This window comes from Tachysurus vachellii, chromosome 23 (genome assembly GCF_030014155.1).
Source record: "Tachysurus vachellii isolate PV-2020 chromosome 23, HZAU_Pvac_v1, whole genome shotgun sequence".
NCBI lineage: Eukaryota > Metazoa > Chordata > Actinopteri > Siluriformes > Bagridae > Tachysurus > Tachysurus vachellii.
This window is the reverse complement of record NC_083482.1, coordinates 7,904,508-7,931,471: the sequence shown is the minus strand read 5'-3', so window position 1 is coordinate 7,931,471 and position 26,964 is coordinate 7,904,508. Positions and strand designations below refer to the sequence as shown.

The following is a 26,964-nucleotide window of genomic DNA, read 5'->3' as shown; positions in this document are numbered from 1 at the left end:
TGGTGAACCATACTCCGAATTCGTTCTCTGCATTTAACCCATCCAAAGTGCACACACACAGCAGTGAACACACACACACCGTGAACACACACCCGGAGCAGTGGGCAGCCATTTATGCTGCGGCGGGGTTCGGTGCCTTGCTCAAGTCACCTCAGTCGTGGCCGGCCCGAGACTCGAACCCACAACCTTAGGATTATGAGTCAGACTCTTTAACCATTAGGCCATGACTTGCCCACAGTTTTCGCATATCCCAGGAGCGAAGGGTCAAGCCATAGTACGGCGCCCCTGAAGCAGGTGAGGTTAAGGACCTTGCTCAAGGACTCAGCAGCTTGTGGACTCGAACCCCGACCTTCTGATCAGGATCCCAGCGCCTTAACTGCTGGACCATCATGTCCTCACTGTTTTAACATGATAAACATGATACACTGTTTTAACGTCATCGGTGTGTCCTTCTGTAGAGCATGTGGGGAATAACACTGTTTTAACGTCATCAGTGTTTCCTTCTGTAGAGCGTGTGGGGGATACACTGTTTTAACGTCATCGGTGTGTCCTTCTGTAGAGCGTGTGGGGGATACACTGTTTTAACGTCATCAGTGTGTCCTTCTGTAGAGCGTGTGGGGGATACACTGTTTTAACGTCATCGGTGTGTCCTTCTGTAGAACGTGTGGGGGATACACTGTTTTAACGTCATCGGTGTGTCCTTCTGTAGAGCGTGCGGAGGGATACACTGTTTTAACTTCATTGGTGTCCCTCTGTAGAGCGTGCGGAGGGATACACTGTTTTAACGTCATCCATGTCGTTCTGTAGAGTGTGCGGAGAGATACACTGTTTTAACGTCATCCATGTCGTTCTGTAGAGTGTGCGGAGGGATACACTGTTTTAACGTCATCGGTGTATCCCTCTGTAAAGCGTGCGGAGGGATACATTATTTTAACGTCATCGGTGTATCCCTCTGTAGAGCGTGCGGAGGGATACACTGTTTCAACGTCATCAGTGTCGCTCTGTAGAGCGTGCGGAGGGATACACTGTTTTAACGTCATCGGTGTGTTCTTCTGTAGAGCGTGCGGAGGGATACACTGTTTTAACGTCATCAGTGTCGCTCTGTAGAGCGTGCGGAGGGATACACTGTTTTAACGTCACCGGCGTGCTTAGGCTCTCGCCAAGGCAAAAATGTCTGCCTAAGGGAAACTCGCAACTTAACCAGTGTGGATATTTTGCAAAAAAAAAAAAAGCTAATTACACAGATATCGACTTCGTTGTCGTTCAGACGCGAATTAAAGAAAACTACAATCCCTTTGCCACCCCGACCTCCTCTAGTCGGATTTTAAACACGAAAAAAAGGTAAAATTATTGTAGCGAGTTTGCAAAGGTTTGGACTGGCTGAAAGAAGTTGGGATACAGAAAAGACTGGAGCTGTTATGGACTGAATGGTCGGCATTTCGCTTTACTTAACCTAACATTTCTCGTCTTATTTATTCTCATTGAGGCTGAATATAAATCTCTGGACTTTCGGTGCTTGTTTTTATGGCGTTTTTTTATCCGTTAAAATCTGCTGAAATTAAACGGTGTACGTTTGAATTTGAAACTAACGCCACTAGCCGTTGTTTTTAACGGCTATAACGATGACTTTTATCACTGTTTATGTTTTTAAAGTATCTGTAGCAGAGTCAATGCTTTTCTGTGTCAGTTTATCTCGGGGTTATTACGCTTTTAATCCATTTCTGAACGATGCTGTGTGTTTAATTAACGTCTTGTCTGTGACAGTGAGCTTGACAGTGAGTCCAGACTTCTTTTGTTAAATTTCCCCCCGAACTGTCATTTACATATAATCCCTATCTGAGGTATTAAATAAATAAATATAACGCTTGATTAGTTCAACTGCCACCTTTTTAAACCTGGTGAGTTTTAAACGTTATAGTAATAATTTACTCTTAACGTTTAAACGCCTCGTTAACAGACCAGGTTTAATGACACTCACTAATTCTGTGGCTAATGTTTTTGCTAACGGATTTGTTTCATACATAAAATAAGTAGAAAACGACAAAGTAAAAGGGAAGAAATGATTCGGTTTGTGTTTTAAAACCTGTCCGAAGGTCAAGAAGTTAGATTTTGAGGTTGTAATGTGTGTGTGTGAAGTGTTATTTGTGTTAGCTAGTGGTGACTAGCGGTGCGGCTGTAATACTGATGTTTGTTTGTTTGTTTGTTTGTTTGTTTACATTAGAGTTGTAGGATCTTAAGGATGAATCCTCAGCAGCGGATCACCGCTATAGGGACGGATAAGGAGCTGAGTGACCTGCTGGATTTTAGTGCGGTAAGCCACTCTGGGTTAGTTTATTTAGTTCAATCTACTTTATCCGCTTTATTTTAGTTGTTTGCACGTAAATTATAAGTTCATATAAGTGCTAGAAACGCTGCTTTGTTTATCTGGCTTCGAGTCAAGCATTTAAAGTCCTGCGAATGGGTTAAATAATGACAGGAAGTGTGTGTAAGAAGAGTTAAACACCAAAGCTTCCAGAGTGACTTAATGATTTATAAGAGTAATTTTTATTGATCAATTAAAAAAGTGAACAATTTCATGATAAGACGAACAGCTGCGCAGTCCGTGACTTAATTTTTTAGAAAGCACACCGTACTTTGTACCTCCTTTTGCTGTTTTTGTGTTTATTTTTGCTGTTTAAAGGTGTGATTTTTCACTTTAAATGTTTTAAAGTTCATAAATGAGTTGGAGTAAAGCTTTAAAGCTGCAGCGGTTAATAACATCGATGTAGTTTTGTCGTTTTCTGAGTGTTTTAGTTATTTATATCGTGTTCTGCACAACACTATTTAATGACTTACAAACGTTCTTTTCTACACCACAAATTTTTTAGCTTGTTATATGTTCTTCTGAAGATATGAGCTTAGGCGTAGATCTAGAAGTAGGCTTTTGTATCAGCTGTGCCTGTACATAACGTTAATTCTTTATGTCCTGATTTACAAACAGGATTTTTTTCAAAATAATTTTTGTCTGTCTCCTTCTAGATGTTTTCCCCGCCGGTGAGCAGCGGTAAAAACAGGCCGACGACTCTAGGGAGCAGCCAGTTCACCGCACCAGGTACATCCTTTCTGGGCTTTTTTTAATAATAGAATGTCTGGCTTTCCGCATTCACGTGCTGGTGCTGTGAGGTGCCTTTCAGTGTGGTTTGATTGCAGTCGGTGATCCTGATTGATTCCAGATGCCACTGAAGGTGTTTCAGATTTTAGTGAGTCGAGGTTAATGAGGAGCCAGTGCAGGTTCATAGTGCGGTTATTTGTGTGTGTGTCTGTGTGTCTGTGTGTGTGAAGGCATCACAGCCTCCAGAACACATTTCAAGCTCCACCTGGAATTAACATTAAACCTGGGTTGTAAATATGATCATATATAGAGAGGCTTATTTAGTGTCAGAACTGGACGTTAAAAAACGTTTTACACCTTTCACGAGTTTTATTTATTGCACAATGAATATTTATATATTTTCATAGCACAACGAAACACAAGCTTTGACTTACACCTTATCTGTCAAGTCGTGCAAGACATAAAGTCGCAGTACTTTTCAATACTCTGGATTTATGTTTGTAATGCAAGTTGTACTTGTAAGTTTTTGTTCTCAGCCTGTGTGTAATTTTATTGTAATAAATAAGTCATCTCTCTCTCTCTCTCTCTCTCTCTCTCTCTCTCTCTCTCTCTCTCTCTCTCTCAAAACATCTGTAGCAATGTATTTGTTGTGAATTGTCATGAAAAAAATGAAATTGTTCACTTCCTCTCATACGATGACCCAGTCTATAATGTCTGTATTAGAATTTGTAATGGAGCCTAAAATTCAACCACTGTTTTAATTATAATGAACAACACTCTTTTTTACTATTATTTATTTATTTGTTTGTTTTTAAATTTATATGCATATAAACATCATGTTTCCAGACTATAAGTACCGCAGTATGTCTTACTTTCTGTCTCAATTTAACAATTTTACTGGGGGGGAAAAAGAAAGCAAATTGTCAAAAGAAGCAAATTTGTACATATCTAAATACAAATTAGTCAATTCTGGTAACTGTTTTGTTTTATGTTATATAACTGTATACTTTCGCTTCACATTAGTTGGTTTTAATGTTTGTAATTGTGACCTGGTGTTTGAAAAACAAAATCAGACCCCAATCAATGCAAATATTCTAGCTTTCAGAATCAGTCACTAGTGTACGGATGCCTCCTTATAAATGACTCTTCATTTAGTACTAGAATAACAGTAAAGGCGTTTAAGCACGTAATGACACATTGAGAATCGCACAATGACCAAGCAAGTGTTCTACAGATCAAAACGCATGAAACCCGATGAAGTTGTGCTCAGCCTTAGCGTCTCTGAGCAGCTCACGAGAAGCCGTGTGGGACTCTTTCCTAACAGTCCTACATGCTGAGAACACGTTGGCTGGTTTTCCCTCGGTCGTAAATGAAAACCACTTTTTGGAAGCCATTAAAAAAAATGATTTGTTTTTGTAAGCTAAATCTTTCTTAGGCTTTAACCTTGCTTTTTATATTTATCATCAAATCTTAAGCATTAAGCTCAAGACGTTTTTAAGGCCACACGGCTTACGACTGGCACTGTGTAACTGCTGCTTTTTATAAATTACAGCGCCTGCCAGGGGGGCAAAAAAAAGTAATCTAGTCAGGAAAATATGTCTCTCTGCACATTTCTTTCCAATTTATCCTAATAAATCTGCACAGAACTCAATGGCACTCCTGCATCTGATGAAGTTAGCGTCCTGGGTCAATGGTTGAGCGTTTCCTGCTGTAGGCTGGAGAGTGATTTAGTTTCTTCCCACTGGCAGAGTAAGGACTACAATGTTTGCCTCAAGTTCTGTTTTGCAATCAAATCCTACATCATTATTCTTTTATATAATAAACATTTTTGCTGTACAAATGTTTGCTGAACATTTAGCCCAGAACACTTACCATACTCTGAGTATATTGTGTTCGCAGCAAGGTAGACGTCATGTTTAGTGAACACACCGTGTTCAGAATGTCATGTAACCCCACTGCTGGTGTCCCCTTAAAAGTCAAAAAGCCAGCAGCTGAATTTCGCTTGTTGGTCCGTGACGTCAGAAGCTTGTTGGCGAATGCTGTTTAATTTCTTGCTCTGATTATAAAGCTATTTATGCAAGCAATATTATTTTCTAAAGCTGTTTTTGATGTAACAAGCAAAATCTGATTCTGTCGTCTTTCTGTACATTCAGTAATGTTAATCTAGCATGCCGTACCAGGCTTATGAATGGCAATGAGGATGCAAAGTCTGATTTCCAAACTAGACTTTTTTTTTTCTTCTTTCTTTCCTTTTGATTGACAGCACATGACTGTTTTCTGAGCTGCTTTGGGATTACCCGCTTCATGAAATGCTGCATGCACTGTTGGGTTTGTTCATGAAAGGGTTTTCCTGTTCAGCTGAAAGGAAATTTTTTGCTATCTTTCTGCTCTGCTTTCACCAGCGTAAGCATCAGGCTGTGAGAGTTGTGTGATCTGGATGGCCTCTGGCTCACCTGCAGGTCACTGTGGCATTTCTTACCAACAGAAAGTTCTCTATTGTCTGCTTCATCACAGTTAGTCCACACGTTCTGGGTATGGTGTATGACACTGCTGTGTATATATAAATGTCCAGGACTGAAGTGAGACTGGTGAACATGGACCATTTCTAAATTCCGGTAATAGTATGATTAGTTTTTTTTAAGACACTGTGGTGATCGATAGTGGAATTTCTAGCACATGCATCTCTATTCTTCATGTATTCACAGTTTAAAGTAGACTTAGACTGTAGACTTTACTGGACATACTGGATATCTTATCGAGTTATATATCGAGAAAATGTCTGTTGATAAATAACTGATAGTGATATAATTTTTTTGCTGTATTTCCGCCTCAAGAGTAATTAGTTATGTTTCTTTCAGTGAAACCTTTCTTCCTCTACGTTGAAACTCTGATTGTACTGAATGGACATAGTGCTGATTGTTGGCCAATCGGATTCAGAGCAGTAGGTAATGTAATTATGTTGTAAATGTACAGATATGGCTTTCAGTCATGAACATCAATGGTGTTATATGATTAAATAAAAACCCCACCGACCCACACACCGCACTATAAATTAGCCATTTTTTTGACGTTTCCTGAAAAACTTTCTAAAGGCTTCATCCGTGTTCAGACTGGCGCTCTGTCTCTTCCCGTCTCTGGATTAGAAAACACTGTCATCTCCTGATTAATTATTAATGAGGGATTGAAAGAATCCGAAACGATTAGCATTCACGCAATGTTATTCAGCCTGAGCATCCTCCTTTTTCACAAGTGTTTCGGAACCTCAAAAAGTGAATCGCTTGAAGTTTTTAGATAATTTCTCACATAAAATGAAAACTGCTTTGCTGTGCAGATATATAAAAGGTGACAAAACTGTACTCGAGCAAAGCTTATCATCAAAGGCTTGTCAGAGGATTCACACAGGATTTATTTATTTTTTCCTTTCTTTTTTTTAAATTTTTTTTATTTTCCTGATTTAAACAATGCCTAAGTCTCCCATTTAATCACACATTTATTTTGAAATGGATTATTGCAGAACAGAATGGATTATTATTTCAAAGATTTCCAGCATCTGAGACTGCGTCTTTGTGCAGTTTCTGTTATTAAAACCACCCTGATACCTTTTTTTTTTTTTAAGTGCTCCGGAAGTCATCGTCTCTCGAGACACCCTGAGTTAGTTTCTACATTTCTCTGCTTTCACATCTCAAATTTTTTTCCCTTTCTTTTCTATTAAACTTTGTGTAACGCAGTACTTTGGAAACTTGGTGTGGGGTGTTGTGGTTATTTTAGTGATGAATTCTGCAGAAGTTCAGAAGTTATTTTAGCGTGCTTGGGAAAAGACCTGCCACAATGTTGAGTTAAGGAGTCATGACCTCTCTGAGACGAACTCTCTGAGTTAACCTTCTCTTTGCTCTGCCATACGCCCGATTTAACCAGATTTACGGCTTCCTCTAACAAGCCATCTCGGCCACACTCACGTGAGAGTTTTTTAGGCTCGTTTCTGCATCGCAGGTCGCCGGCTCACTCGCTTATGAGGATCTTTCTGTTGCCATAGTGATCGATTTGCTTTGATGTCAGGTTATTTGGCCCGGCCATCTTTAACGTTTCCAACAAAGACTGTAAAAATCTGGCCACTTCCCCATCAATGGGTTTAAACCATGTTCCATTTTAATGCTGATTTGTTTGAGTGTTTTTGTTTCCTAATCACACGGTGTTTGAAGTTCTTCTCCGCCGGCGGTGCATGAATAAGTGCATTTCTTTGGGGGGTTCAGCTGCGCTTCCAGAGAAGCTGTCAACTTTCTCATCTGTTCCCTTGACACCTATGAAGCAATCACAGAAATCTGGAGCACGGAGACAGGAGGCTGTTCAGGTGTGCCGCCTCAGAGAACAGCTCCATTCAGAGCGAACGTTGCGCTTTTAAAGACGATTCGAGCACAGAGATTGTGAAATGAGTCTTTTGATACTGCCTAGTAGCCTGAGTTAAGGAAAGGGAGTAACATAAGACAGCTTTGATTTTATATATAATAATTGATCATGTATGTATAGTTCCAACTGTTTATTTTTACACGGTAATAGGTGGAGTGTTCAGTGTTATGTATGTCTGAGTAATAATATGAACATAACACCGTTATAAGTTCACCATTGCCACGCTTGATGAGGCATCAGAGCAGTTTCCTTTGGGGGAGGGGAAGCTAAAACCAAGGCAGATGAAGATACGAGTTTCCTCCTCTGCTCCGCTCTGTTACAGCTTCAGATCCATGTTTTGTATCCACAAGCTCACTGCCTCGGGACATATGATAATCAGAGCTGTAGCTACACTGATGATCTGAGCCTCGGCAGCACATTTTTAATGACACCCTTTCACTTTCCAGCAGATGTGAGCTCCTTTTACATTAACTAATATAATGGACTATTTACGGACCATTCCCAATTAAGACCTTAGTGTTCGAGTCAGCGCGACACAGCAACGGACGTGTTCAGTTTTAACGCGACTGTGACTTTTCTAAACAAGTTTGAAAAGCCGTTTGATTAGATAATCCTGGTCTGAGGCACAGGGATGTACAGAGGCCAGATCATTTCACTTTACAAGAGATGGACCAGCCACCGCATTCCAATTTCATTACACGTCTGACCCATAAGTCCCTCTGTATGTGGAAACAAGATTAAGCTCCTGTGAGCTTAAATCATAGCTCAGAATTGAATTTGTGAGTACTAGCTCGAGAATGGGCTCTGAAATGTTTGTCAGACGCATCCGTAACATCTTGTCAGCTACCGGTACTCCCCGGAGCAGAGGTTATTCCCATCTCTGATGCTAATGTGAGTCATATCAGTGAAGATTTCTGTTTGTCTACTTTAAATGACATGTAGCTATCCTGAATGAGGGCTCGGGTTCAGACCAGGGAGCGTATGCTTCATAGACAAAGTCTCTCCTGGGAAATGAAGATATTCTGTCCTCTGTAACCTCAAACTGAGAGATACACACAAGTCAACATTAAATAAGATGTAGAACAAGAGAGTAACTCTGGCTTGTTCAGCTGGATTTCACTTCACTAGAAATCGGGACGACGAGGGTTGCTCGCTTGTAATGACTGAAAAAACATCTAGTTACTCGCGTCCAGGCAGAGTTTGATTAGGAGTAAGAGGTGAGGGCAATAGTAAAATAATGTCCTTTTTCTGTCTGGCAGTCTTGGAGTGGGTGTTGGGCTTTATGCAGAAAGACCTAAGGGGACATGGGGCAGGTGTCCTGCTTCGCTTTGTCCTTCACATCATTACTGAAAGTTTCTTTCTGTCTTTTACAAGTCATTTTGAAACTTTGTTTTTTTTAATATTCAAATTCTTATTCTGAGTACTATTTGTTGACTCTACATTTTAATAAAAAAAGCTGTATTCATCTCTTTTTGTGTGCAGAGGAATTTGTTCAACATCCAGGAAAAGAAAAGACTTACTCCTTACGGACACAAAACAAAAGTTTTTACGTTGTAACTAGTAAGTGGTTTAGTTAGCCTGCACCGATGACGAACATTCTTTTCAGGCTCCAGACGCATCAGGGACACACAGGTATGTGGTAGCACTGACTAAACCTCAGCAAGTTCTCAAGTGCAAACTTGTCATATTAGAGACAGGCAGCTTGCAGAGAAAATAAAGATGCTAACCAGACATATGGAATACACCAAAACTCATCCTTGACTGTTTTTCTGAGCATAGATGTGATGTGCAAAAGACGACGATGATAATAAAATCCTTCGTTGTCCTTTATCTGTATGAATGCACTTAACTTGCTAAGTCTCTACCATTACTTGGACATTTTGGACTCTGCAGAACACTGGAGTGTCGACTTGCCCAGTGGGTTAAGTAGATGTATTATTTGCCCACACGTGTGTGGAATACTGAGCATTGTGCTGAGTACATCAGGGTGCACTGGTATCGTAGGCTGTGTGTTGTGGTTAGCGAGTGCATTGGCCTTGTGGCCTTTGTTTCGGAGCCATGTTTGGTGTTTGTGGGAGGTTTGCTGGCACTCTAAAGCTACCTCTCATCATCTGAGTTTATTAAGCAGGCCTCTCTGCCAGCTTGCCTGTTTGTGTTTCCTCGCTGGAAAAAGTTTCCCCGCTGTGGAGCGATAAGACCTCAGCCTGGCCGCGCAGGTGCTGAAGAGGCCCAGAGTGAGATGGCATGCCGTGCGGACTCACACTCAGGCAATAAGCACAGTTTGTCATGGTTAAAGAACATGCTAGAAGCGATGGTGTCTCTCACACACTCCTGTTCACTCGCACAAACACAAACACCCAGTACGGCAGTACGCACTGCTCCTGGGGCCGCGAGACCGCCTGAGTGTGGTGCAGAGCGTGACCCGAAGCCTGATACTTTTATCAGGATTTCCATTTTAGATACAGAAAATGCTGATGAAGAGAAGCCATTGTAGTGTGAGCGCTAATCCGCAGCAGTGGCCGACTCAGCCTCTCCTATGTATAGATTTTCCCTGCAATGCATTTGCACTTAACTTGGTCTGGTATTTGCAGGTTCAGAAAACAATTTCCCCCCCTGCTCTTCTCTGCAGTAGCACAAAATACCAATCAAATTGAAGTTCAAATCTCTTCTCTTGAAAAAGACTTGAGGATTAGTGTGTAGCACTGATTTGTTCCTGCTTTTAATTTGTCTTTTGAATGATTTAAAGTAATAAATTAAAGACGATGGGGTCTGATTAAAGCCTTTCTGAATCATTCAACCTTTATTCAGCCTCGTGTCTGTTTATGATTGTGATTCTTAGATATTTTTATTTATTGATTTTTTTATATATTTTTTTTATTTATTGACATTATTACAGGTTATATATTGCAAATGCATCATGCAACACTCGCAGTAAACTAGGTACGATGTTGTAAATAATATTTTATGTAGTATTTATATTCGATATTACATTTCCTTTTCAAATATATTCGACATGTACAAGTAGATAAAACGGTCATAACCTGATCCAGGTTTCAAGCTTTAGCTTGGCTAATGATGATACAAACAGCACATGACTAAAACTGGTAGAGTGTCTTTTTCTTAGGAATACGTGAAAAATCTTGGCAGTACTTAAGACACTAAGCACTAAGGCCTCTACGTGTTCTCCAGAGCCCAGGGCCAGAGAGAGTTAATCGATATAAAGCTAGCGTGTGTTATTCAGTGTGTGTCATCTTGGCTCCTCTCACCATGTGACAGATGGGATCTCTGAGGGTAGTGGTCATAAGCTCCGATTGGCTATCAGTCAGTTTATTGCATCATTAATATTGGCCTGTCTTTTTTTTTTTTTTTTCTTTTTTTTCCCCTTTCATGAATTTTTTTTTTTTTTTTGGAAATATTTTACGTTTGGCTGCAAACTGCTTTTCTTTACACAAGTCCCCTTGACGTGACTGTGACATAAAGAAAGGTTGGCAGTGATGGGTGGTCATGTTCAAGAGGAACGGACAGGGCAGAGCCAGTGATGCCCACTTGGCACTGCTGTGTGCCAACCCCATCAGGACATTCAACCGATCCAACATGCAGTGCAGTGGGAGGCAGAGGACGATGACGTCCGGGCCGCCTTCCATGTTGGCTCATCTAGTCTTCGTGGAAAGACTCAGAGGGTTTTATGGTGTTTTTATTATTGTCGCCACTCTGCATTAGAGACGACGCACATTTGTGAATTAGAGAGTGTGGATGTGCATTGGCAGGCTGTGCTGGGCTGGGCTGTGCTGGGTTATGTAAATGCATAAATAGACACGCATGCACTTATGTATTTGTATAAAATCCATTGACATGCACTGCCTTGTCTGGATGTCAGGGGAGGAGATGGAGAGCTCTCGGAGCGAACGCATTTGTTTGTGGTTGCGCTCAGGCCGGCTTGATGAGCGATGTGATACCAGCGTTGGAGCAGTCATAAAGACGCAGCTCTGATTAAACCCCACTAATGAGCAGCTCAATAAAAATAAATCCTCCTGATGCAATAAACGGCGTCTTGATTGCAAGCACCCAGGGGTGTGATAGCGTAATCCTTTTGTGTTGGCTATGCTGGGTGAACAAAACGATGTGCGTACGTTGCAAGCATAAGAAGACGCACGTCTTTAGTTATTTGCATGATGAAATAACAGGATGCATTGATTTAGTCGAGCTTCTTGGTGTGTTGTGCTCATGCTTCTAGACAGCAGAGTTTCCATTTGTGATCAGATATGAAATGGCAGCACTTCATTTGACACTGTATTCCTGGCTGTGCTGAATTTAATTATGCATTTGAGCGAGGCAAAATCACTTGTATATATTCTGCAGAGCCCACAGCCTTTTTATGAGGTAGATAAATTTCTCATCCATTTGGCTCATGTGCCACTATTCCTCTGATGGAGCTCAAGGTTGGAGGAAGAGGCACCTTTCCCCCATAAGCGATTGTGAACATATGGCGCGGGCACAGCACAGGAAGGAAGTGTGGAAATCGCGGGGAATGAGAGTTTGGATTAATGCGTCTGAACTGGGCATGGCCAGACAAATCCAGCAGAACTCTTATGCCTGGACCCCTTAAAGGCTCCAAAAAGAGTGAGAGATTGGTAGAGAGAGGTAAAGAAACTTTTAAACCTCTGCCATTTTATTTCAAAGACACTGCATTAGTCGCTTTAGGACTGGTTATTGACAGGAATATAAAGGGTCAGGTGGTGCATGCTCAGCAGGAATACTGGGTAAAATGAGGTGACAGAGTAGCTTTGTGGAGTCTCTGTCTCTCTCTCTCTCTCTCTCTCTCTCTCTCTCTCTCTGTCACTCTCTCCCTCTCTGTCTCAGTGTATTCATGTGAAAATTACTGTTTATACAGAGTATGGTTTTATTTTAAGGGCTTATTTCTATATTTGCTAAATCTCTCTGTGCCTCATGAGTCAGATTATCCAAAACAGTAAAGTTCTCTTGAGGAAATCTTTCGAAATGCAAACAGTAAAGCTGTAAGGAATGCATAATTCTTCTTTTGTTTAATTCAGACTTTAATATTAAACAATCACAGTTAAGTGATTACAAAAGACAATGGTTTCCTAAAAGTGGAGTCTGTATTATTTGTCGGTGTGTCTGCCTGTCGGTGTGTCTGCCTGTCGGTGTGTCTGCCTGTCGGTGTGTCAATTTATTATGTATTTATTCATTTATTATTATTATTGTCCCCTCTACAGTTTGTTTAATTGAACGGGTTTCATCTAAACCTCAGTAATTCAAAACTTTATGGCACCAATAAATAGGCAGAATATTATCGTACATTTAAATAGCGAGTCTCTTATTTTAATGGGTAAATGATATTCATAATAAAACTGTGTCCTCAGTGTACCGTAGAATTCTGTCTTTAGTTCTACAAGTTTGATGAGTCCTGTAACATGTTTGAGAAGCACTGAAGCAGAGAAATACTGAGTCACTGTTTAATGCTTTCTGGTTTCTGTGTTGTGTGTGTGTGTGTGTGTGTGTGTGTGTGTGTGTGTAGTCTTGGAAGACACGACTCATCAGATAGGTGTGCTATGATTAGAGAAATCTCACTAATCACTGCTAGCAGTAGTCATAGTCTCTAACAGATGCTTCATAAAGTTGTGTGATATTTAATACCAGGCTAATCACTGGTCCGAGTATTTAAACATTTTTTTTAGACATTAGACATGTTCCTGGAAGTGGACTGCTCAATATAGTTTGTTTTTGCATAGGAAAATGAATCTGCTCTTGCTTTCAGATGTGTGGTTTTTTTTTTTTGTGAGTCATCTTCACAAACCTTCATGAATATTTCTCTGCATCCTTAACTAGCGATGGGATTACGTTTGATATGAGCAAGATGTCGAGAGCTTTTGTTTGTGTGCGTGAGTGTGTTTGATATGTGTGTGAGAGGAGAGGTGTGTATCCCACGGAGGAGTCGTGTTGTTGTGTGTGAGTGACAGACAGCGCTGGGTGACAGTCTGCAGTTTGGTAAGCAGGAGGCTGTCCTAATGAAGACGATGCTATAGTCATGACAAACTCCCCTGCCACCGCCAGTGCACTTCATCAAGCCCCTACCAGTATCCTGCACTTCACACACACACTCTCTCTCTCTCTCTCTCTCTCTCTCTCTCTCTCTCTCTCTCTCTCTCTCTCTCTCTCTTGTTCTCTTTTTTTAAATGACACACTTCACTGCTTCTCTCCCCCAACAATCCCCACCACACCCCAACCCCATGCATGCGCACGCACACACACGCACACACACACAGTTTTAGATTACTGAAATCCCTGTGCATGATTGCGTGTGTGTTTATTTTTGCACGTGATGGCTTTGTCATGATGGCTTTGTGAGTGTATTTTTAGATTTCCTGTTTTCCTGTTTTAAACCTGGACGTCAAACCCTTTATTTATTTATTTAGTTTTCAATTTGTGATTTTACACATTAAAGCCTATCACATTTAACATGGAAATATTCGAGAATAACGCTGAGTCACAGAACACACATGGTATATTAGCTAGTTGACTACCTTTGCAGTTAGTGATCAACACAATGACAGATGGTAAATAATAGGCTCTGAGTTATATTTGTAGAAAGGACTTTGTTAATAATAATCTCGCTCTCCGGTGTCATTAAGGTTTCTCCCTCGTGTCATCTCAGGGACTTTTTCCTCACCACCGTTCCCTCAGGCCTTCTCATTAGGGAGAAATATAAATGTCATTTTAATTTTAGTCATTTTTATTTTATATTTTTTATATTTCTGTAACGCTGCTTTGAGACAATGTCCATTGTTAAAAGTCTCTACTAATAAAATTAAAATGAATCCATATAAATATGAGCATGCAATTCAAGAAGAATCAGAAACTGAATCTCAAATACAAGCTTTATTTAAAAAGAATAAGTTTTAAATTTATAAATTTGTCGCTAATGAGGAAAGTCTGAAGTCTGTCTTGTTGAAGTTAACAGCTGCCACAGTACCATCCACTGTCTGGGATTCATGCATGCAGTACTTCTAGATCCTGGGATTTCTACTGAGTGTAAACTAGATGTTTAAACAATTTCGATTTGTTTCAGTTTTTTCTTTTTCTTTTTTCTGAGTGTTTTTAATAGGTTTTAAACGGAAGGTTCTTGACCACTATAATTTATTTATTTATTTATTTATTTATTTATTTATTTATTAGAACCAGAACCATGAGTCAGAACTAAGGAAAGAAAAGGTAATGCTCCTTCAGCTAGAGGCTGCATTATTTCTTCTCTTCGCTGTGGGTCTGTATCGAATGCATCTCCACTGCAGATCCCACGAGCAATGTCTGTCTGTCCTGCCAGGGTAACACTCTGACTCCATGGCAATTTGGAAAGCAGTTGGTTCCTTCAGTGATGTCACGTCTGGTGTGTGCGTTTTCACCGTGATGGCCGGCAGCAGTCAATCGAGCTCTGACTGTCTGGCTTTTTTAGAGTGCCAGAGCACATAAGCAAGCTACTCACCTCTGTGAGTAATTGCTCCGTTGCTGTTTTTTTTCTACACTGTACGTCTGTGTGAAGGGACGCGGACACCTGTTTGCCGATTAAACCCCAGAAGAGAGCCGATCTCTGCCAAGAGAAATATTTGCCTTCCAGTCAAGGTTGAGTTCTCATGCAAGAGAATTTTGGTGTGAAACGGTGAGGATATTGCAGGTTTCTCCCGTACAGTAATTTGGCTGTGATTTGACCAGCTTTACACTGAGATTTTAAGCTAAATCAAAATAAGAATTATAAAAATAGCTCCCACTGCTATACGTATGTTCAGTCAATCATCATGACCGACCCTTGAACTTTCTGGACAGTGTTAGTAGCTGGTAGAAAACATATGGTTTCGGATATTGACAATTGTTTTTAAAGGTTCCCTTTGACCCACAAAGTTGCTTTCTATTAGAATTTGAGTACTTGCTTTAAAATGTTTGTGCTGTTCCTTTACACTCCATCCATGTAAAGATTTAGCCTGAAGGTGTTAGGCTAAATCTTTACACATTTTTATAAATAAAGCCACCCTTGCACCCTGTCATAATTGATAAAAAAAAATAAACAGAAATTAGATGGAAAATTCCACAGAGAAGGAAAATTGTGAATAAGATTCTGTCATGCCTCCTAGCCACTGAAAAAAGAAAGACAAAGATTTGCTCACAAGGCAGCAGTGTGCCAAGTTAAATCCATATTTAAATCCTGCTCTCAACAGACACTGCATGTAAATGAAGCCTCTTTGGCACCGGGCGAGAGCACAAAATCCATGGCAGTTAGGTAGAAGCGCTTAGGCATGCATAATTTGCATTTATTTTGGAGCTAATTTTCATAATTAAGCATGAAAAAATTACGCCTTTTGAAATAATTATAAAGATGAGCTACACGATACACATTAGGTGCCGGTGAGAGGCAGGAGCGGAGCATGTGCTGCCAAACAGAAGCGGACGCTGGATCTGCAAGCTGAAGGAAGGTTGAAATATGATCAATAACTTGAAAATATCGTTGTTGTTTTTTTTTTGTTTGTTTGTTTTTTTTTTTTTTTGACGAATTGAACGTCATTACCTGTCCAACAACATTGGCTCATTCTGTAAAACGGCCTAAGGATTGGCACGAACCATGTGTGAGCACTGGGCACAGAATCAGGGCCATCAGCAGGTACAGGCATGGAACATGTGTCCCTCTCACACTGCCGGCGTGGAGCTGTAGCGACGTGATAGTGCTGTGACATGTCTACAGGCTACGAGGCTTTCACAGCGAGGCCTGTGCTACAAATCTGTTACACGCCATTGTGAACATGAGTGCAGCTATAAAACTGATTCATAGCTACAGAAAGTGTGTGCAGGCCAGGTAGAGCCTGTCGTACTTAACCCACTGTTCAGGTGTTTGAACACTTTTTAAATGAGTGGTTAGAAAATTGTCTTTCAGTGCCTGACCTTGGTGACTGGAGCCTCGTGACTGGCGCTCTGTGATTTGGCAGATGGATAAATCGAGCGGCTGACTCATAATAAAACAAACCACGGAAAAGGGGAGTTTCTCTCTCTCTCTCTCTCTCTCTCTCTCTCTCTCTCTCTCTCTCTCTCTCTCTGAGTTGAAGTCCGCTACTTTTCAGCCGAAGCTGCTTAAAAAAAATTGTTGGTTTAAAATCTATGTAACAGATGTTTGTTTAATACTTTTAACAGGAATAAAAGTGCTGTAAAGTCATGTGGCCCAAATTCCTTAGCACTAGCACTCCTCTGAGAAGGACTTCCCTGTGAGGTCATTTCCTTTGCTGTAAATACAGAACACATGTCCTTTTCTTTTGACACATTCCAAATGTGACTGAGTGAAAGCGAATCAGTAACCCAGCCCAATTTCTGTTTTCAAACTGAGGTTTTTCATATCCTGCCTTGCTCATGTCTCACTTTTATTCCTCTAGTTTAAACCCCAGCTCATGGCCCATACATATACATTAGCACTTCTGTTTCTCTGTAATGTCGTACCTCTGTAACGCTACTCATTTTTGTTACCTTCTATTGATGTAAAGCATCAGCCAAACGTCTCATTCACACGGCGGCGGAGATGAAAATGCTGCCATTGTTCAGGATTGTGAAGGCCAGCGTCTTCTTTGCTGTAGTGCCACACAGACAGCTTGGCCTGTAGATTGTCTTTGGCATGAGATCAGTTTTTGCCCACACACTCTGATTGTGTGCTATACTGTAGGCCTTCAGGGAAAAAAAACAGCAGAAAAGCTCTCTATCTCGTTCTCTCTGTTTTGCTCGCTCGCTCCCTCCTCTTGTGTTCTCGTGCTGTTGTTTGTTCCTATGCAAATTCCTAGCTCATAGTTGATATTTAGTATGTGGCCATGCAGTACAGGCCATTAAGGCCTAGCACTTTGCTAACACCGCGTGCGTCAGAGTTCAGTTCTGGTCGTGATATTTGTCCTTTCTATTCACCAGCTTCTGTTTTGTAAGCTGTACCAGTACTTGGGTCTTCACAATTGGTTTACTTCACCTCGATATGTTTTGTATGTTATAACCGAGTGAAATCGAATGACAAATATCATGTTCTGGCGAGATGGATTATCAATAACTTGGGGGCAATATTGATGTTTTTCTGCTGCAATTTTGTGGCTCGTACATGAGACTGTGAAATGGAATGTTGTTACCTGCAAACAATATTGGCTCAAACAGCACAAAGACACAAAGATTCATATATCTTTACCCAACAGCCTTCATAAAATGCAATTTTGTGAGAATTAGATATTGTATTTGTTCATCACATACCAGATGTTGAATCTATTCAATTGTCACATTTATTTATATATTTATTTTGTGTGTGTGTTTCGGTCGCTGTCTTTGAGAGCCGCAAGGCTGCATAAAATATGAGCTTCATCAGGTTTCAGTGCTCAGCTGTTTTGATGAGGTTGAGTTATACATCACTGCCAAATCAGAGCGGCCCAGTTGCTCGCATGTGAATGCCAGTGTGTACCGGGGAGCAACACGTATCTGAGCGTGATTTATGTAAAGCAAAATAAATGACATTCTATGATTTGTAAAGCCGAGGTTTGAATGAAAGTACAATGGATTAGATAGTAGACTGCACTGTTTTTGTCTGTTCTTTGTCAGGAAACGGTGCTACGTGTACCTGATGAAGATTTAGGTGAACTCTTGTTGGTTTTTTTTTTTAAATAGAGAATGCTTATGGTCGGCTTTGATATCACCATACTACGTTATTTCTTTCTTCTTCCTTGCTTTGGTTTCTTGTTTTCTGTGTTGAGTGTGTTAGTATAGTACAGTAGAGTCTTGCAGGATGATGGAGATGTGTATCTGCTCTGTTGACAGGTATAGATGAGAGGACATCCGAGGCATCTTGGCCCGCAGGTGGCCAGTCCAGCCCTTCCTATGACGAGTCCTCCAGGGTAAGAAAGATCTTTCCTTTCTTTCTTTCTTTCTTTCTTTCTTTCTTTCTTTCTTTCTTTCTTTCTTTCTTTCTTTCTTTCTTTCTTTCTTTCCTTATTTCTTTCTTTCTTTCTTTCCTTATTTCTTTCCTTCTTTCTTTCTTTCTTTCTTTCTTTCTCCCTTCCCTTCCCTTCCCATCCATCCATCCATCCATCCATCCATCCGACTCTCTTCTTTTGTTTCTCGATGCATTGTAAAGCACAACACTGGCCTTATAAGCACTTATAGTAATGCCACCAATGCTATGTTCACATTTTATGTTTCCAAAAATTTCAGAAATAAAAATTCTAGATGGAAAAAATATTTTAAGGTTTCATCTTAAAATGATTACATATCAAATATTTATCAAGTTTATCAATAAATAAGTGCACAGCGTACCTTTACTCCTTACTATCCCCCTGCTTTATCATCATGGCATTTATAAATAAAAATGCAAATGCAGCAGTCCACTTTAAATGATAATGATTGATATTATTGGTGGTGCTCGATATGGAATCTCTAAATAACGAATGGTTGCGTTTCCAAGGCTTGGAAATATAGCTCTGTGTAATTGGAATGGAATCATGGATGCATTTCAGATCTGTGATAAGCTGAGATTTCCATGCATGCAAATAGAGTCAGCCAAGGCTTGAGCCTTATTTCATTTCACACACACAAACACACACACACACACACACACGGGCATGCACGCATCTGTAACAGAGTGTGAAGATCTCTCTGTTTCTCGATTTGTTTGTTTGTCTTGTACACATTGGTTTGTTCTGGGTGCCCTGTATGAATTTCATTGAATGTCACTCTCCTGTCACTTCCCATCAGAGATCAGTCAAATGTCAGAGGCTCCCATGCCACGTTACCTTGTTTATTTTTCAGTGCCCTTCCCCAACGCACATCTACAGGCTATGGCTCTGGCGCCGGCTTGATTTGAATTATAAGTTGGAGACGCTTGAGATATCTTTGCTCTAGGTGCATATAAATCAGCGATACTGACATGGCGAAGGTCGGGCATCAGTGAGCAGACAGCTGTTCCACTCCTTCATAACCCCCCACACACACAACACAATCATATGTGATCGTTGTGCCAGCATTGATGTGTAATACTGTGTGCGCTATATAACCATTTATCATTGCCAGAGAGTCTTCCCTGGAATAATCAATAGCATTTCCCAAACAGAGCACACAGCACAAAAGGCCACGTCTCCTCTGGAACACTCCTCATGTGTGCCAGAAACCAGTGTGGCATGTGATGTAGAAAAGAAAAGCTGCATACCTGCCATAGATGGCATGTTTTCTAGCCTGTTTAACACACATCCAGCCCAGTCTGAGTGCTGAGCAGAGAGAATGGAGAGAGTCCCTTAGCTAAATACTGCTCATATCTTTCCATCCACCCTCTCATTAGCAGCCAATGCAACATGCAATGATGTTACACTTACACCTCAGTTACAAAGTGCATTTATCACTTGTTTCAGAGTTTTGAGTAAATGTATGTCTGTCACATGTGCAGAAGACTTTCACAATTCTCACCACCTGATAGAAAACAAGAAGAAAAAAATAACACAAGCAGGTTTCCAGCAGCCGTTATCCTCTTGTGGTTTGTTCATGGAGTGCTATCAGAGAGATCACCCACAGCCGCTCAATAGCAGGCAGAGAATTCCCCTGCAGTGTATACGGCGTGTTTAAATCTTATCAGCATCTTCATGTGTCACAGCACTTGTGTGGAGGTTTACCAGAATCTCGTATCTCTTATCAGATAAACGAATATAGCGAAAATGGTCGTTTATTCATTCATTTTTTGTAGAGGGAAATTTGTCCCTCTAACCTCTCTGAGATCATTTCAAGTCAAGTCAAGAAGCTTTCATTGTCATTTCAACCATATATAGCTGACGCAGTACACAGGGAACTGACACAATATACCTCCAGGACCATGAATCAACACAGAGCTACATAAGACAAAAAAAACCCAACACAGCTGAGAACTAAAAAGTAAAGTGCATGGTATACAATCTAGTGCAAACAGTGCAAGACAGACAATGCAAGCAACACAATACACTACAGGACCGATACATAAAATATAGTGCTGACCAGAGTACAGATAGTAATGGCATTGTGCAGTTAAAGAGTAAGAGGTTTTAAACATATGCTTTCAATAGCAGCATGACTATTTGTGCAAAACACCATTAAAGTGTCATTGCATTTGTGCCTTGTTTTCTGTGGTTCTCAGTCTGCTATTTTTTCTACTCTCTCTCTCTCCATCACTGTCTTTCGCTCTCTCTCTCTCTCTCTCTCTCTCTCTCTCTCTCTCACACACACACACACACACACACTTTCTCTTGCTTCCCCCCTCTCTCCCTTTCTCTCTCCCTTTCTTACTTTCTCTCTCTCACTTTCTCTTGCTCCCACCCTCCCGTCTCTCTTTCTCTGACACACACACTCACACTCTGCTGAGCGTGTGTATGATTAGTGGGCTGTGAACAGGCTCCAGTCCCTGAATGCTGACCTTGGACAGCAGCCAGACTCTGGATCCTGGGCAGCCACGGCCGCAGGCCTCATGTCTGACAGCCCAATCCGTGCCCCGCTATTCCACAATGCCTCAGCCTGTCTATCATGCTCCTATCACCTGTCCCCTGAATGTTAGTGCGCAGACTAATGTTCACCTGGATGCAGAACTCCAGTGAGAGTGAACTCTTAAAACGACGCGTCAGGGGACCGGGTCATCTGCTGGAGCGTTGGCCTGCATGCTTAAGCAGTGATTTGACAGTCATTTAGCCAGCAGTAACTGGACAGTGACAGAACACACACACACACATAGACAGGAACACAGGAGATTGGTGCATTTAGAGATGATGAGCCAGGAATGATTGATGATCTAATGGTCCCACAGGAGCAGAAACTCCCCCTGCCCTCCCTCATTCATCCCTTCTATCTAGCACATCCCTGCAGAATTTCCCTTCCGAAGTGTTGTCCTTTTCAGGTGCCCTGGCAGCTGTCAGCTCCGGGTCACAAAATGCAAACAAGCGAAAAGTAGGGACCTTCACATGTTGATGAAGTAATTACTTTATGCATGTAGGCATGTGGATGCAGTTCTAGATATTCTGAGTGCCACATAAAACACAGAAGATTTTTTGGAGTAGGAAACACTGCTTTCTCTATCCTGTCGTCTTTCCATAGCTCACCTTTTTAGTAAAGCAGCTCAAGGTGTGATTAACGGGCAGTGGCCTGACATGAACACAATATTGAGACGTTTTTTGGAGTGCATCTGCCCTGGCAGCGCTCTACTGCTTTTTGAAAATTCCCTGTCACCATCTGTTTACCAAAAAAAAAAAAAAGAGGTTAATAAGATTTAATGTCTTTTTGACTAACTCCATGCTGAACGTGGAGAATAAGATATGACAGAGGCAAGGTCTATAGTAAAAGGAAGCTGTGGCCGCTCTGGGACTCCAGAGGGAGTTAATGTTGTTTGCGAGTGCAGCGGCAGACAGATTTTCACAGGGCCTGGGATTAGAACAGCTACAGAGTCTCTTTTATGATGGGGAGCCCTGAGTTTTAAAGGAGCATACTGTGACCGATATTTAGAGCCAAGGCCCGGAAGCTGATAACAGTCATGAAAGGGCAGTGTTTAGCTGCAAAAGAATGAGGAAGGGGGTTGTGGGTGTTTTTTCAGGCACCTTGTCTGGATGAACTGCTGTCAACATAATTTTACCAGCTAAAATTTTTAATAATTTGCATGTTAGATCTTAATGTTGCATTATGGATAAAGCTGCACTGTGTACTTGGCCAAAAATAGTCAACATAATGAACGAAAAGCTGAATATTTTTCTGATAACTGAGTTCTGTATTATTTAGGATGGATTAATAGTTTATGAGAGATTTAAGACCAACATCATACAAGCTTCTGTATGTGCAACACATTTCCATGGGTTATTAAGGCTCCGTCATACCCTGGGTCAGTACACTGCCACCTGGATGTGCCACAAGTGTGATACTCACATATTACTGGTGACCATGTAACATTTGTGTGATTCCTCTTGATGAAACCAGACACTGAAATGGACATTAATATGTCCTAATTTACACCGGTGCTTGTTTACAAGGTACAGGCCTTTCTGCTGAACAGCTTGCTACAGCTTGGCTACAAATTCAAACCTAGGACTTTTCATATCCTGGCCAAGTGCGTGTTGATTTCCTGTCACATTACATCTAACCAGCAAAAGTAGGAGGAGTTTCTCTGGGGTTTATCAGTTTGTGATTCGGTGTGTAGGAGTAGTAAAATTCAGTCATTCTTTTTCACTGACCGCTTTATCCTGCTCCGGGTCTTGGCGGAACTGGAGCGAGGCAAGAATACACCCCGGATGTGATGCTTTTCCATCACAGCACACCATTCACATGCCCATTCACACCTAAAGACTATTTAGTAACATGGTTTAAAGGTGGGATGAAACCGGAGAATCTAGTAGACACCCCCATCAAACATGGGGAGGAAATGTTCAGCTTTGCACAACTAGAAATCCTGGTACTGTGAAGCAGCACTACCCACAGCACCACCCTGTTACCCACAAGTAGTAGAGTACTACTTAATAATTCAATTAAACAATTTCAAGATGAAACCAGATATGCCACATTTAATGTTACAATGTGCATAGCGCTGGCATGTTTCTCTTACAGAGTAAAATAACAAGCACAAGACACAGTGCTTGTTAATTCCAGACACAAGCGGAAATGGTAATACTTGAAAATGAAGTGGAGTAAACATTCATGTAATGGTGGCCCACACACAGACAAGGGTGCCAATAATTTAGCCTTTAGTGAATATACCGAGGCGTTTGCCTGCAGATAACAGGACGTTTAAAAATTATAAGCATTCATGCTTTTCCTAGGGCTGAATATCAGAGTATTTTGACACCATTTTTGAGGGCATTAGGTAGGACATTCAGCTCCACTACGTCCTGTACAGCAAGCAAACAAAGTATTTATGATGCCATTCAGGACTGACCTTTACAAGGTGAATGGCTGATTTTATAGAGGATCAAATGAAAAACATGCAAGATCAATCTAAAATGAGATAAGAAAATTTAATGCTGGTAGATTAAATACTCAAGACAAAGGACTTTTGTACAGTTGCATGCTTTGGCACTACATTAGCCCACTGCTGAAGATTTCTGTGCTGGTAGAAAAGCACTTGTAGGCAGAAAGATTAATCAGGGCAATTCAGTGACTGCTGTTTGATCAATTGATGGTCTGAACTATTTTTACCTTCAACCATATGCCCCGGCATGCCTCACATGGTACCTGGGCAAGAAGGCTAACCAAATTCAGCATGGCTACTCAAATATTTCATGGCTCACTTGCTATTGGAAATGAGGACAACATGAAGGGTTATGGGTAATTTACATTGTCCACTGGTTAAGTGCTACATGTGTAACAGCCACGTTGTTAGATGGCAGTGAGATTCAGGACAAGCCAAGATCAGCAATTCTAGCGGTTGTTAGTCGACTAGCTGGTGAAGAGTATAATCAAAGAAAAAGAAATTAGCATATGGCTTGGGATATTGCATATAATTCTATAATTGACTCTTTGGTGTGGTATATTTTTCTGGTATCTGTATAAGACACCATGTTTGTGAATATGATAAGACTGATATTTGGGTTTCATTGCTGTTATTTCATATAACAATAAACAAATTGGTTGAGAGGAAAGTCTACAAAGTCTTGCGACACTTAAGAAGTTTGTAGAGATTATGCAGAGTATTATTCTTAAAGGCTAAAAGAAGAAGCACATTTTGCACAATATGATCAAAAGTATATTGCACCCATGTTTGTTGTCAAATGGAAAGTATGAAGCACACCATTGTCTAGAATGGCTTTGTTGTAGCACTACAGTTTTCCTTCACTGGATTGAAGAGGGTCAACCTTGATGACTTGGTTTTCCACTGAGTTCACTAATGCTCTTGTGTTTAGACTAATAAATCCCTCCAAAGAGTCGAAAAAATTGGAGACCAGTTAAATGTCAATTCCAATGGCTTTGGAATGTCCACATACTTCTGACCATGTAGTGTAGGATGGAGCAGTACATCATACTTTGGGACTCAAACCTCTCTCCAGTCTTTACCTGTAATTCCTAATACCTTACAGTCTGTTATTGCAACTGCACAGCACATTTATGTCAGTTTAATGACTGCTAAGGTGAGATTATAATGTAAAACATCAATGTATATCTCATTAGTAGTCTTTTATAAAGGCGAGTGTCTTACAAAAAACCACAGCAGCTTTTTCAACGCATTCACTGATCATTTTTACCGCTCATGGTTTCACTTGCATGTGTTGTGGCCTTTTAATGAAATGCAGCCAAGATTAAAAAAAAACTTCCCTAACAACGGTTGTTGAAGGAAAAAATTGATCGTTTCATAGAGCGGTTGACCAACTGTGCTGCCCGTTTCTGCTTCAGTAATTAGAGGAGTGTCATAGCACTCAATTAGCGGAGCTGGCTAATAATGTGCTTAATGCTGTGATCTCTTTCCCCCAGGGTTTCACAGACAGTCCTCATTATGGTGATCACTTGAGTGACAGTCGATTAGTGTCCCATGAAGGATTGTCCCCGACACCTTTCATGAGCTCCAGCATCATGGGTGAGTATCCAAGGTGATTGTCACCCCGTCCTTCCCTCGTTTTCACCCTGAGCAAGATTTTTATTTCTCTCCTTCTCTCCCCCCCCCCCACACACACTCTCTCTGTCTCTCTCTCTCTCTCTCTCTCTCTCTCTCTCTCTCTCTCTCTCTCTCTCTCTCTGTCTCCGTCTCTGTGTCTCTCACTGTCTCTCTCCCTCTCTCTCTCTCTCCCCCCCCTTGCCTCCCTCCCCCCCTACTTTCTTTCCTGTGTTGACTGTTTTTACAAGCTGGCCTCCTCCCTTCTCAGGGTGGAAGTCATGCCATCAGTACACTTTTCCATCACAAAAGACTTTCTTCTACCTATCATCAAAAAAGCCAGCAGCCACTAGCACAGAGAGTGGGGAGGGGGCGGCGGTGAAACAAGCAGATGTGGCAGAGATCATTTCTCACACAAACCAGTCAGGTCATAAGATTTCTGACGTCTCTCTGTTCACTCCACAGAGGTGTGCGAAAGCGAGATGAACCAAACCGAGTTCCTCTTTTCACTCCAAATATATTTCAGATGTTTTTCCGTCTGAATCGATAGACGAGTTTGGGCTTTGGCTTTCCTATCTCTCTCTTTCTCTCGCTCTCTTTCTACCTCTTTACTCCGATGCACTTTTTCACCAACATACTAGTAAAAATGCACAATTAGCACAATTCTCCTGCTGATATTCGTTCATGAATCGACTAATTTCTGCCTGTATTTTTTTTAAATCATGCTTTCTACAGATATATCCTGGTGTTCCTTGGGCTGAATTCTTGAGCTTCACTGAGTTTTCTGTAGGTTGGTTAAGCATTTATTTCTGTAGCAGTTATTATTGTCACTGAAAGATCTGTTATGCGTATTAAAAATATTTCCCCCAAACGGACAGTTTGGTTTAAACAAATTGTTCCTATAGAGTGTGATTGAGTCGTATTCTTGAAGCTCTTTTGTTCCTGCTCTGGTGTGATGTGCACATGACAGCTTTATGGGCGTCCGATCGCGGCGCTTTGCCGCTTCACCCTGGAGACCGGTTGCCATATAAGGTGCCAAGTTTATGCACGAGCTCTAGTAATGGGGAGACGACAGAAACAAAATGTTAGCTTTCTGTCAATTGTGTGTGTAAGAGAGAGGAGGGGTTGTTGCTTCTTCAGTCTTGTGGATAGAACTCTAATTATTCCTGTAAGTAGCAAAATATGGGACTGTTCAAGAATAACGATGTGTCAGGGAATTAGACAATCTGATAGCGCAGCTAAATTGCACACATTTATCCGGTCAGGATTGGACGATGAGCCTGGGTTCTTATCAGATTGAATTTAAGCAGTGATATCTGGGATTTACACGGGAATTCTGCATTTCGGAGCAACCTCATTAAAACCACGATCAGACCTTATTACTTACTAATGAAAGAGCTCGACCCAGAACGAGAGGCGTAATACAATTAAGAGTCAGCATCAAAGCCACTGGCATTTCTGAGGACACGCTGGTTCACATGTGAGCACAGGAAGAGACTGACCCATTTCCTGTGCTTTGTTTATATGTTCATTTATTGCTTTTGTGCTGGAACTGTTTAGAGCCACAGTAGTCTAAAGTGGATTAGCTAAAGCCAAATCCCCACAGTCTTCAGTTTCTTTAAGAATATAGAAGTCACAGGAAGGCACTGCCTCGTTTACCTTCTATGCACCGAAGAGTCGCCTTTTCTTTCCACATTGAAAAATCGAACAGGAATTTTTGCACTTTAAATTGAGTTCTATTGACTTTGGTATGTCACCAAATAAATAAATAAATAAATAAACAAAACAAAACACCACCATTAATCAGATCTATGAAAAATTAATCCATGCCTTTAGTTTTATAGTAAAACTATAAGATCAAAATTCTCTAGGCTGTATTATGTGCAAT

At 41.0% G+C, this 26,964-nt stretch overlaps 1 protein-coding gene across 6 annotated transcripts in view; it reads left to right on the top strand.

Annotated features, from left to right (window-relative positions):
- Positions 1 to 1,115: 1,115 nt before the first annotated feature.
- tcf12 (transcription factor 12) overlaps positions 1,116 to 26,964 on the top strand; it is an 81,749-nt gene continuing 55,900 nt past the window's right edge. For 2 of the 6 annotated variants that reach the window (XM_060858853.1, XM_060858852.1), the window contains exons 1-5: positions 1,120 to 1,430; positions 2,222 to 2,311; positions 3,019 to 3,091; positions 18,326 to 18,402; positions 24,959 to 25,061. In XM_060858853.1, the coding sequence (XP_060714836.1) occupies positions 1,428 to 1,430; positions 2,222 to 2,311; positions 3,019 to 3,091; positions 18,326 to 18,402; positions 24,959 to 25,061 (346 nt within the window). In that variant the 5' untranslated portion in view covers positions 1,120 to 1,427. Of the gene's footprint in view, positions 1,431 to 2,221; positions 2,326 to 3,018; positions 3,092 to 18,325; positions 18,403 to 24,958; positions 25,062 to 26,964 lie in introns of those variants that run through there. The other 4 variants (XM_060858854.1, XM_060858861.1, XM_060858855.1 and 1 more) reach the window with 4 other exon arrangements.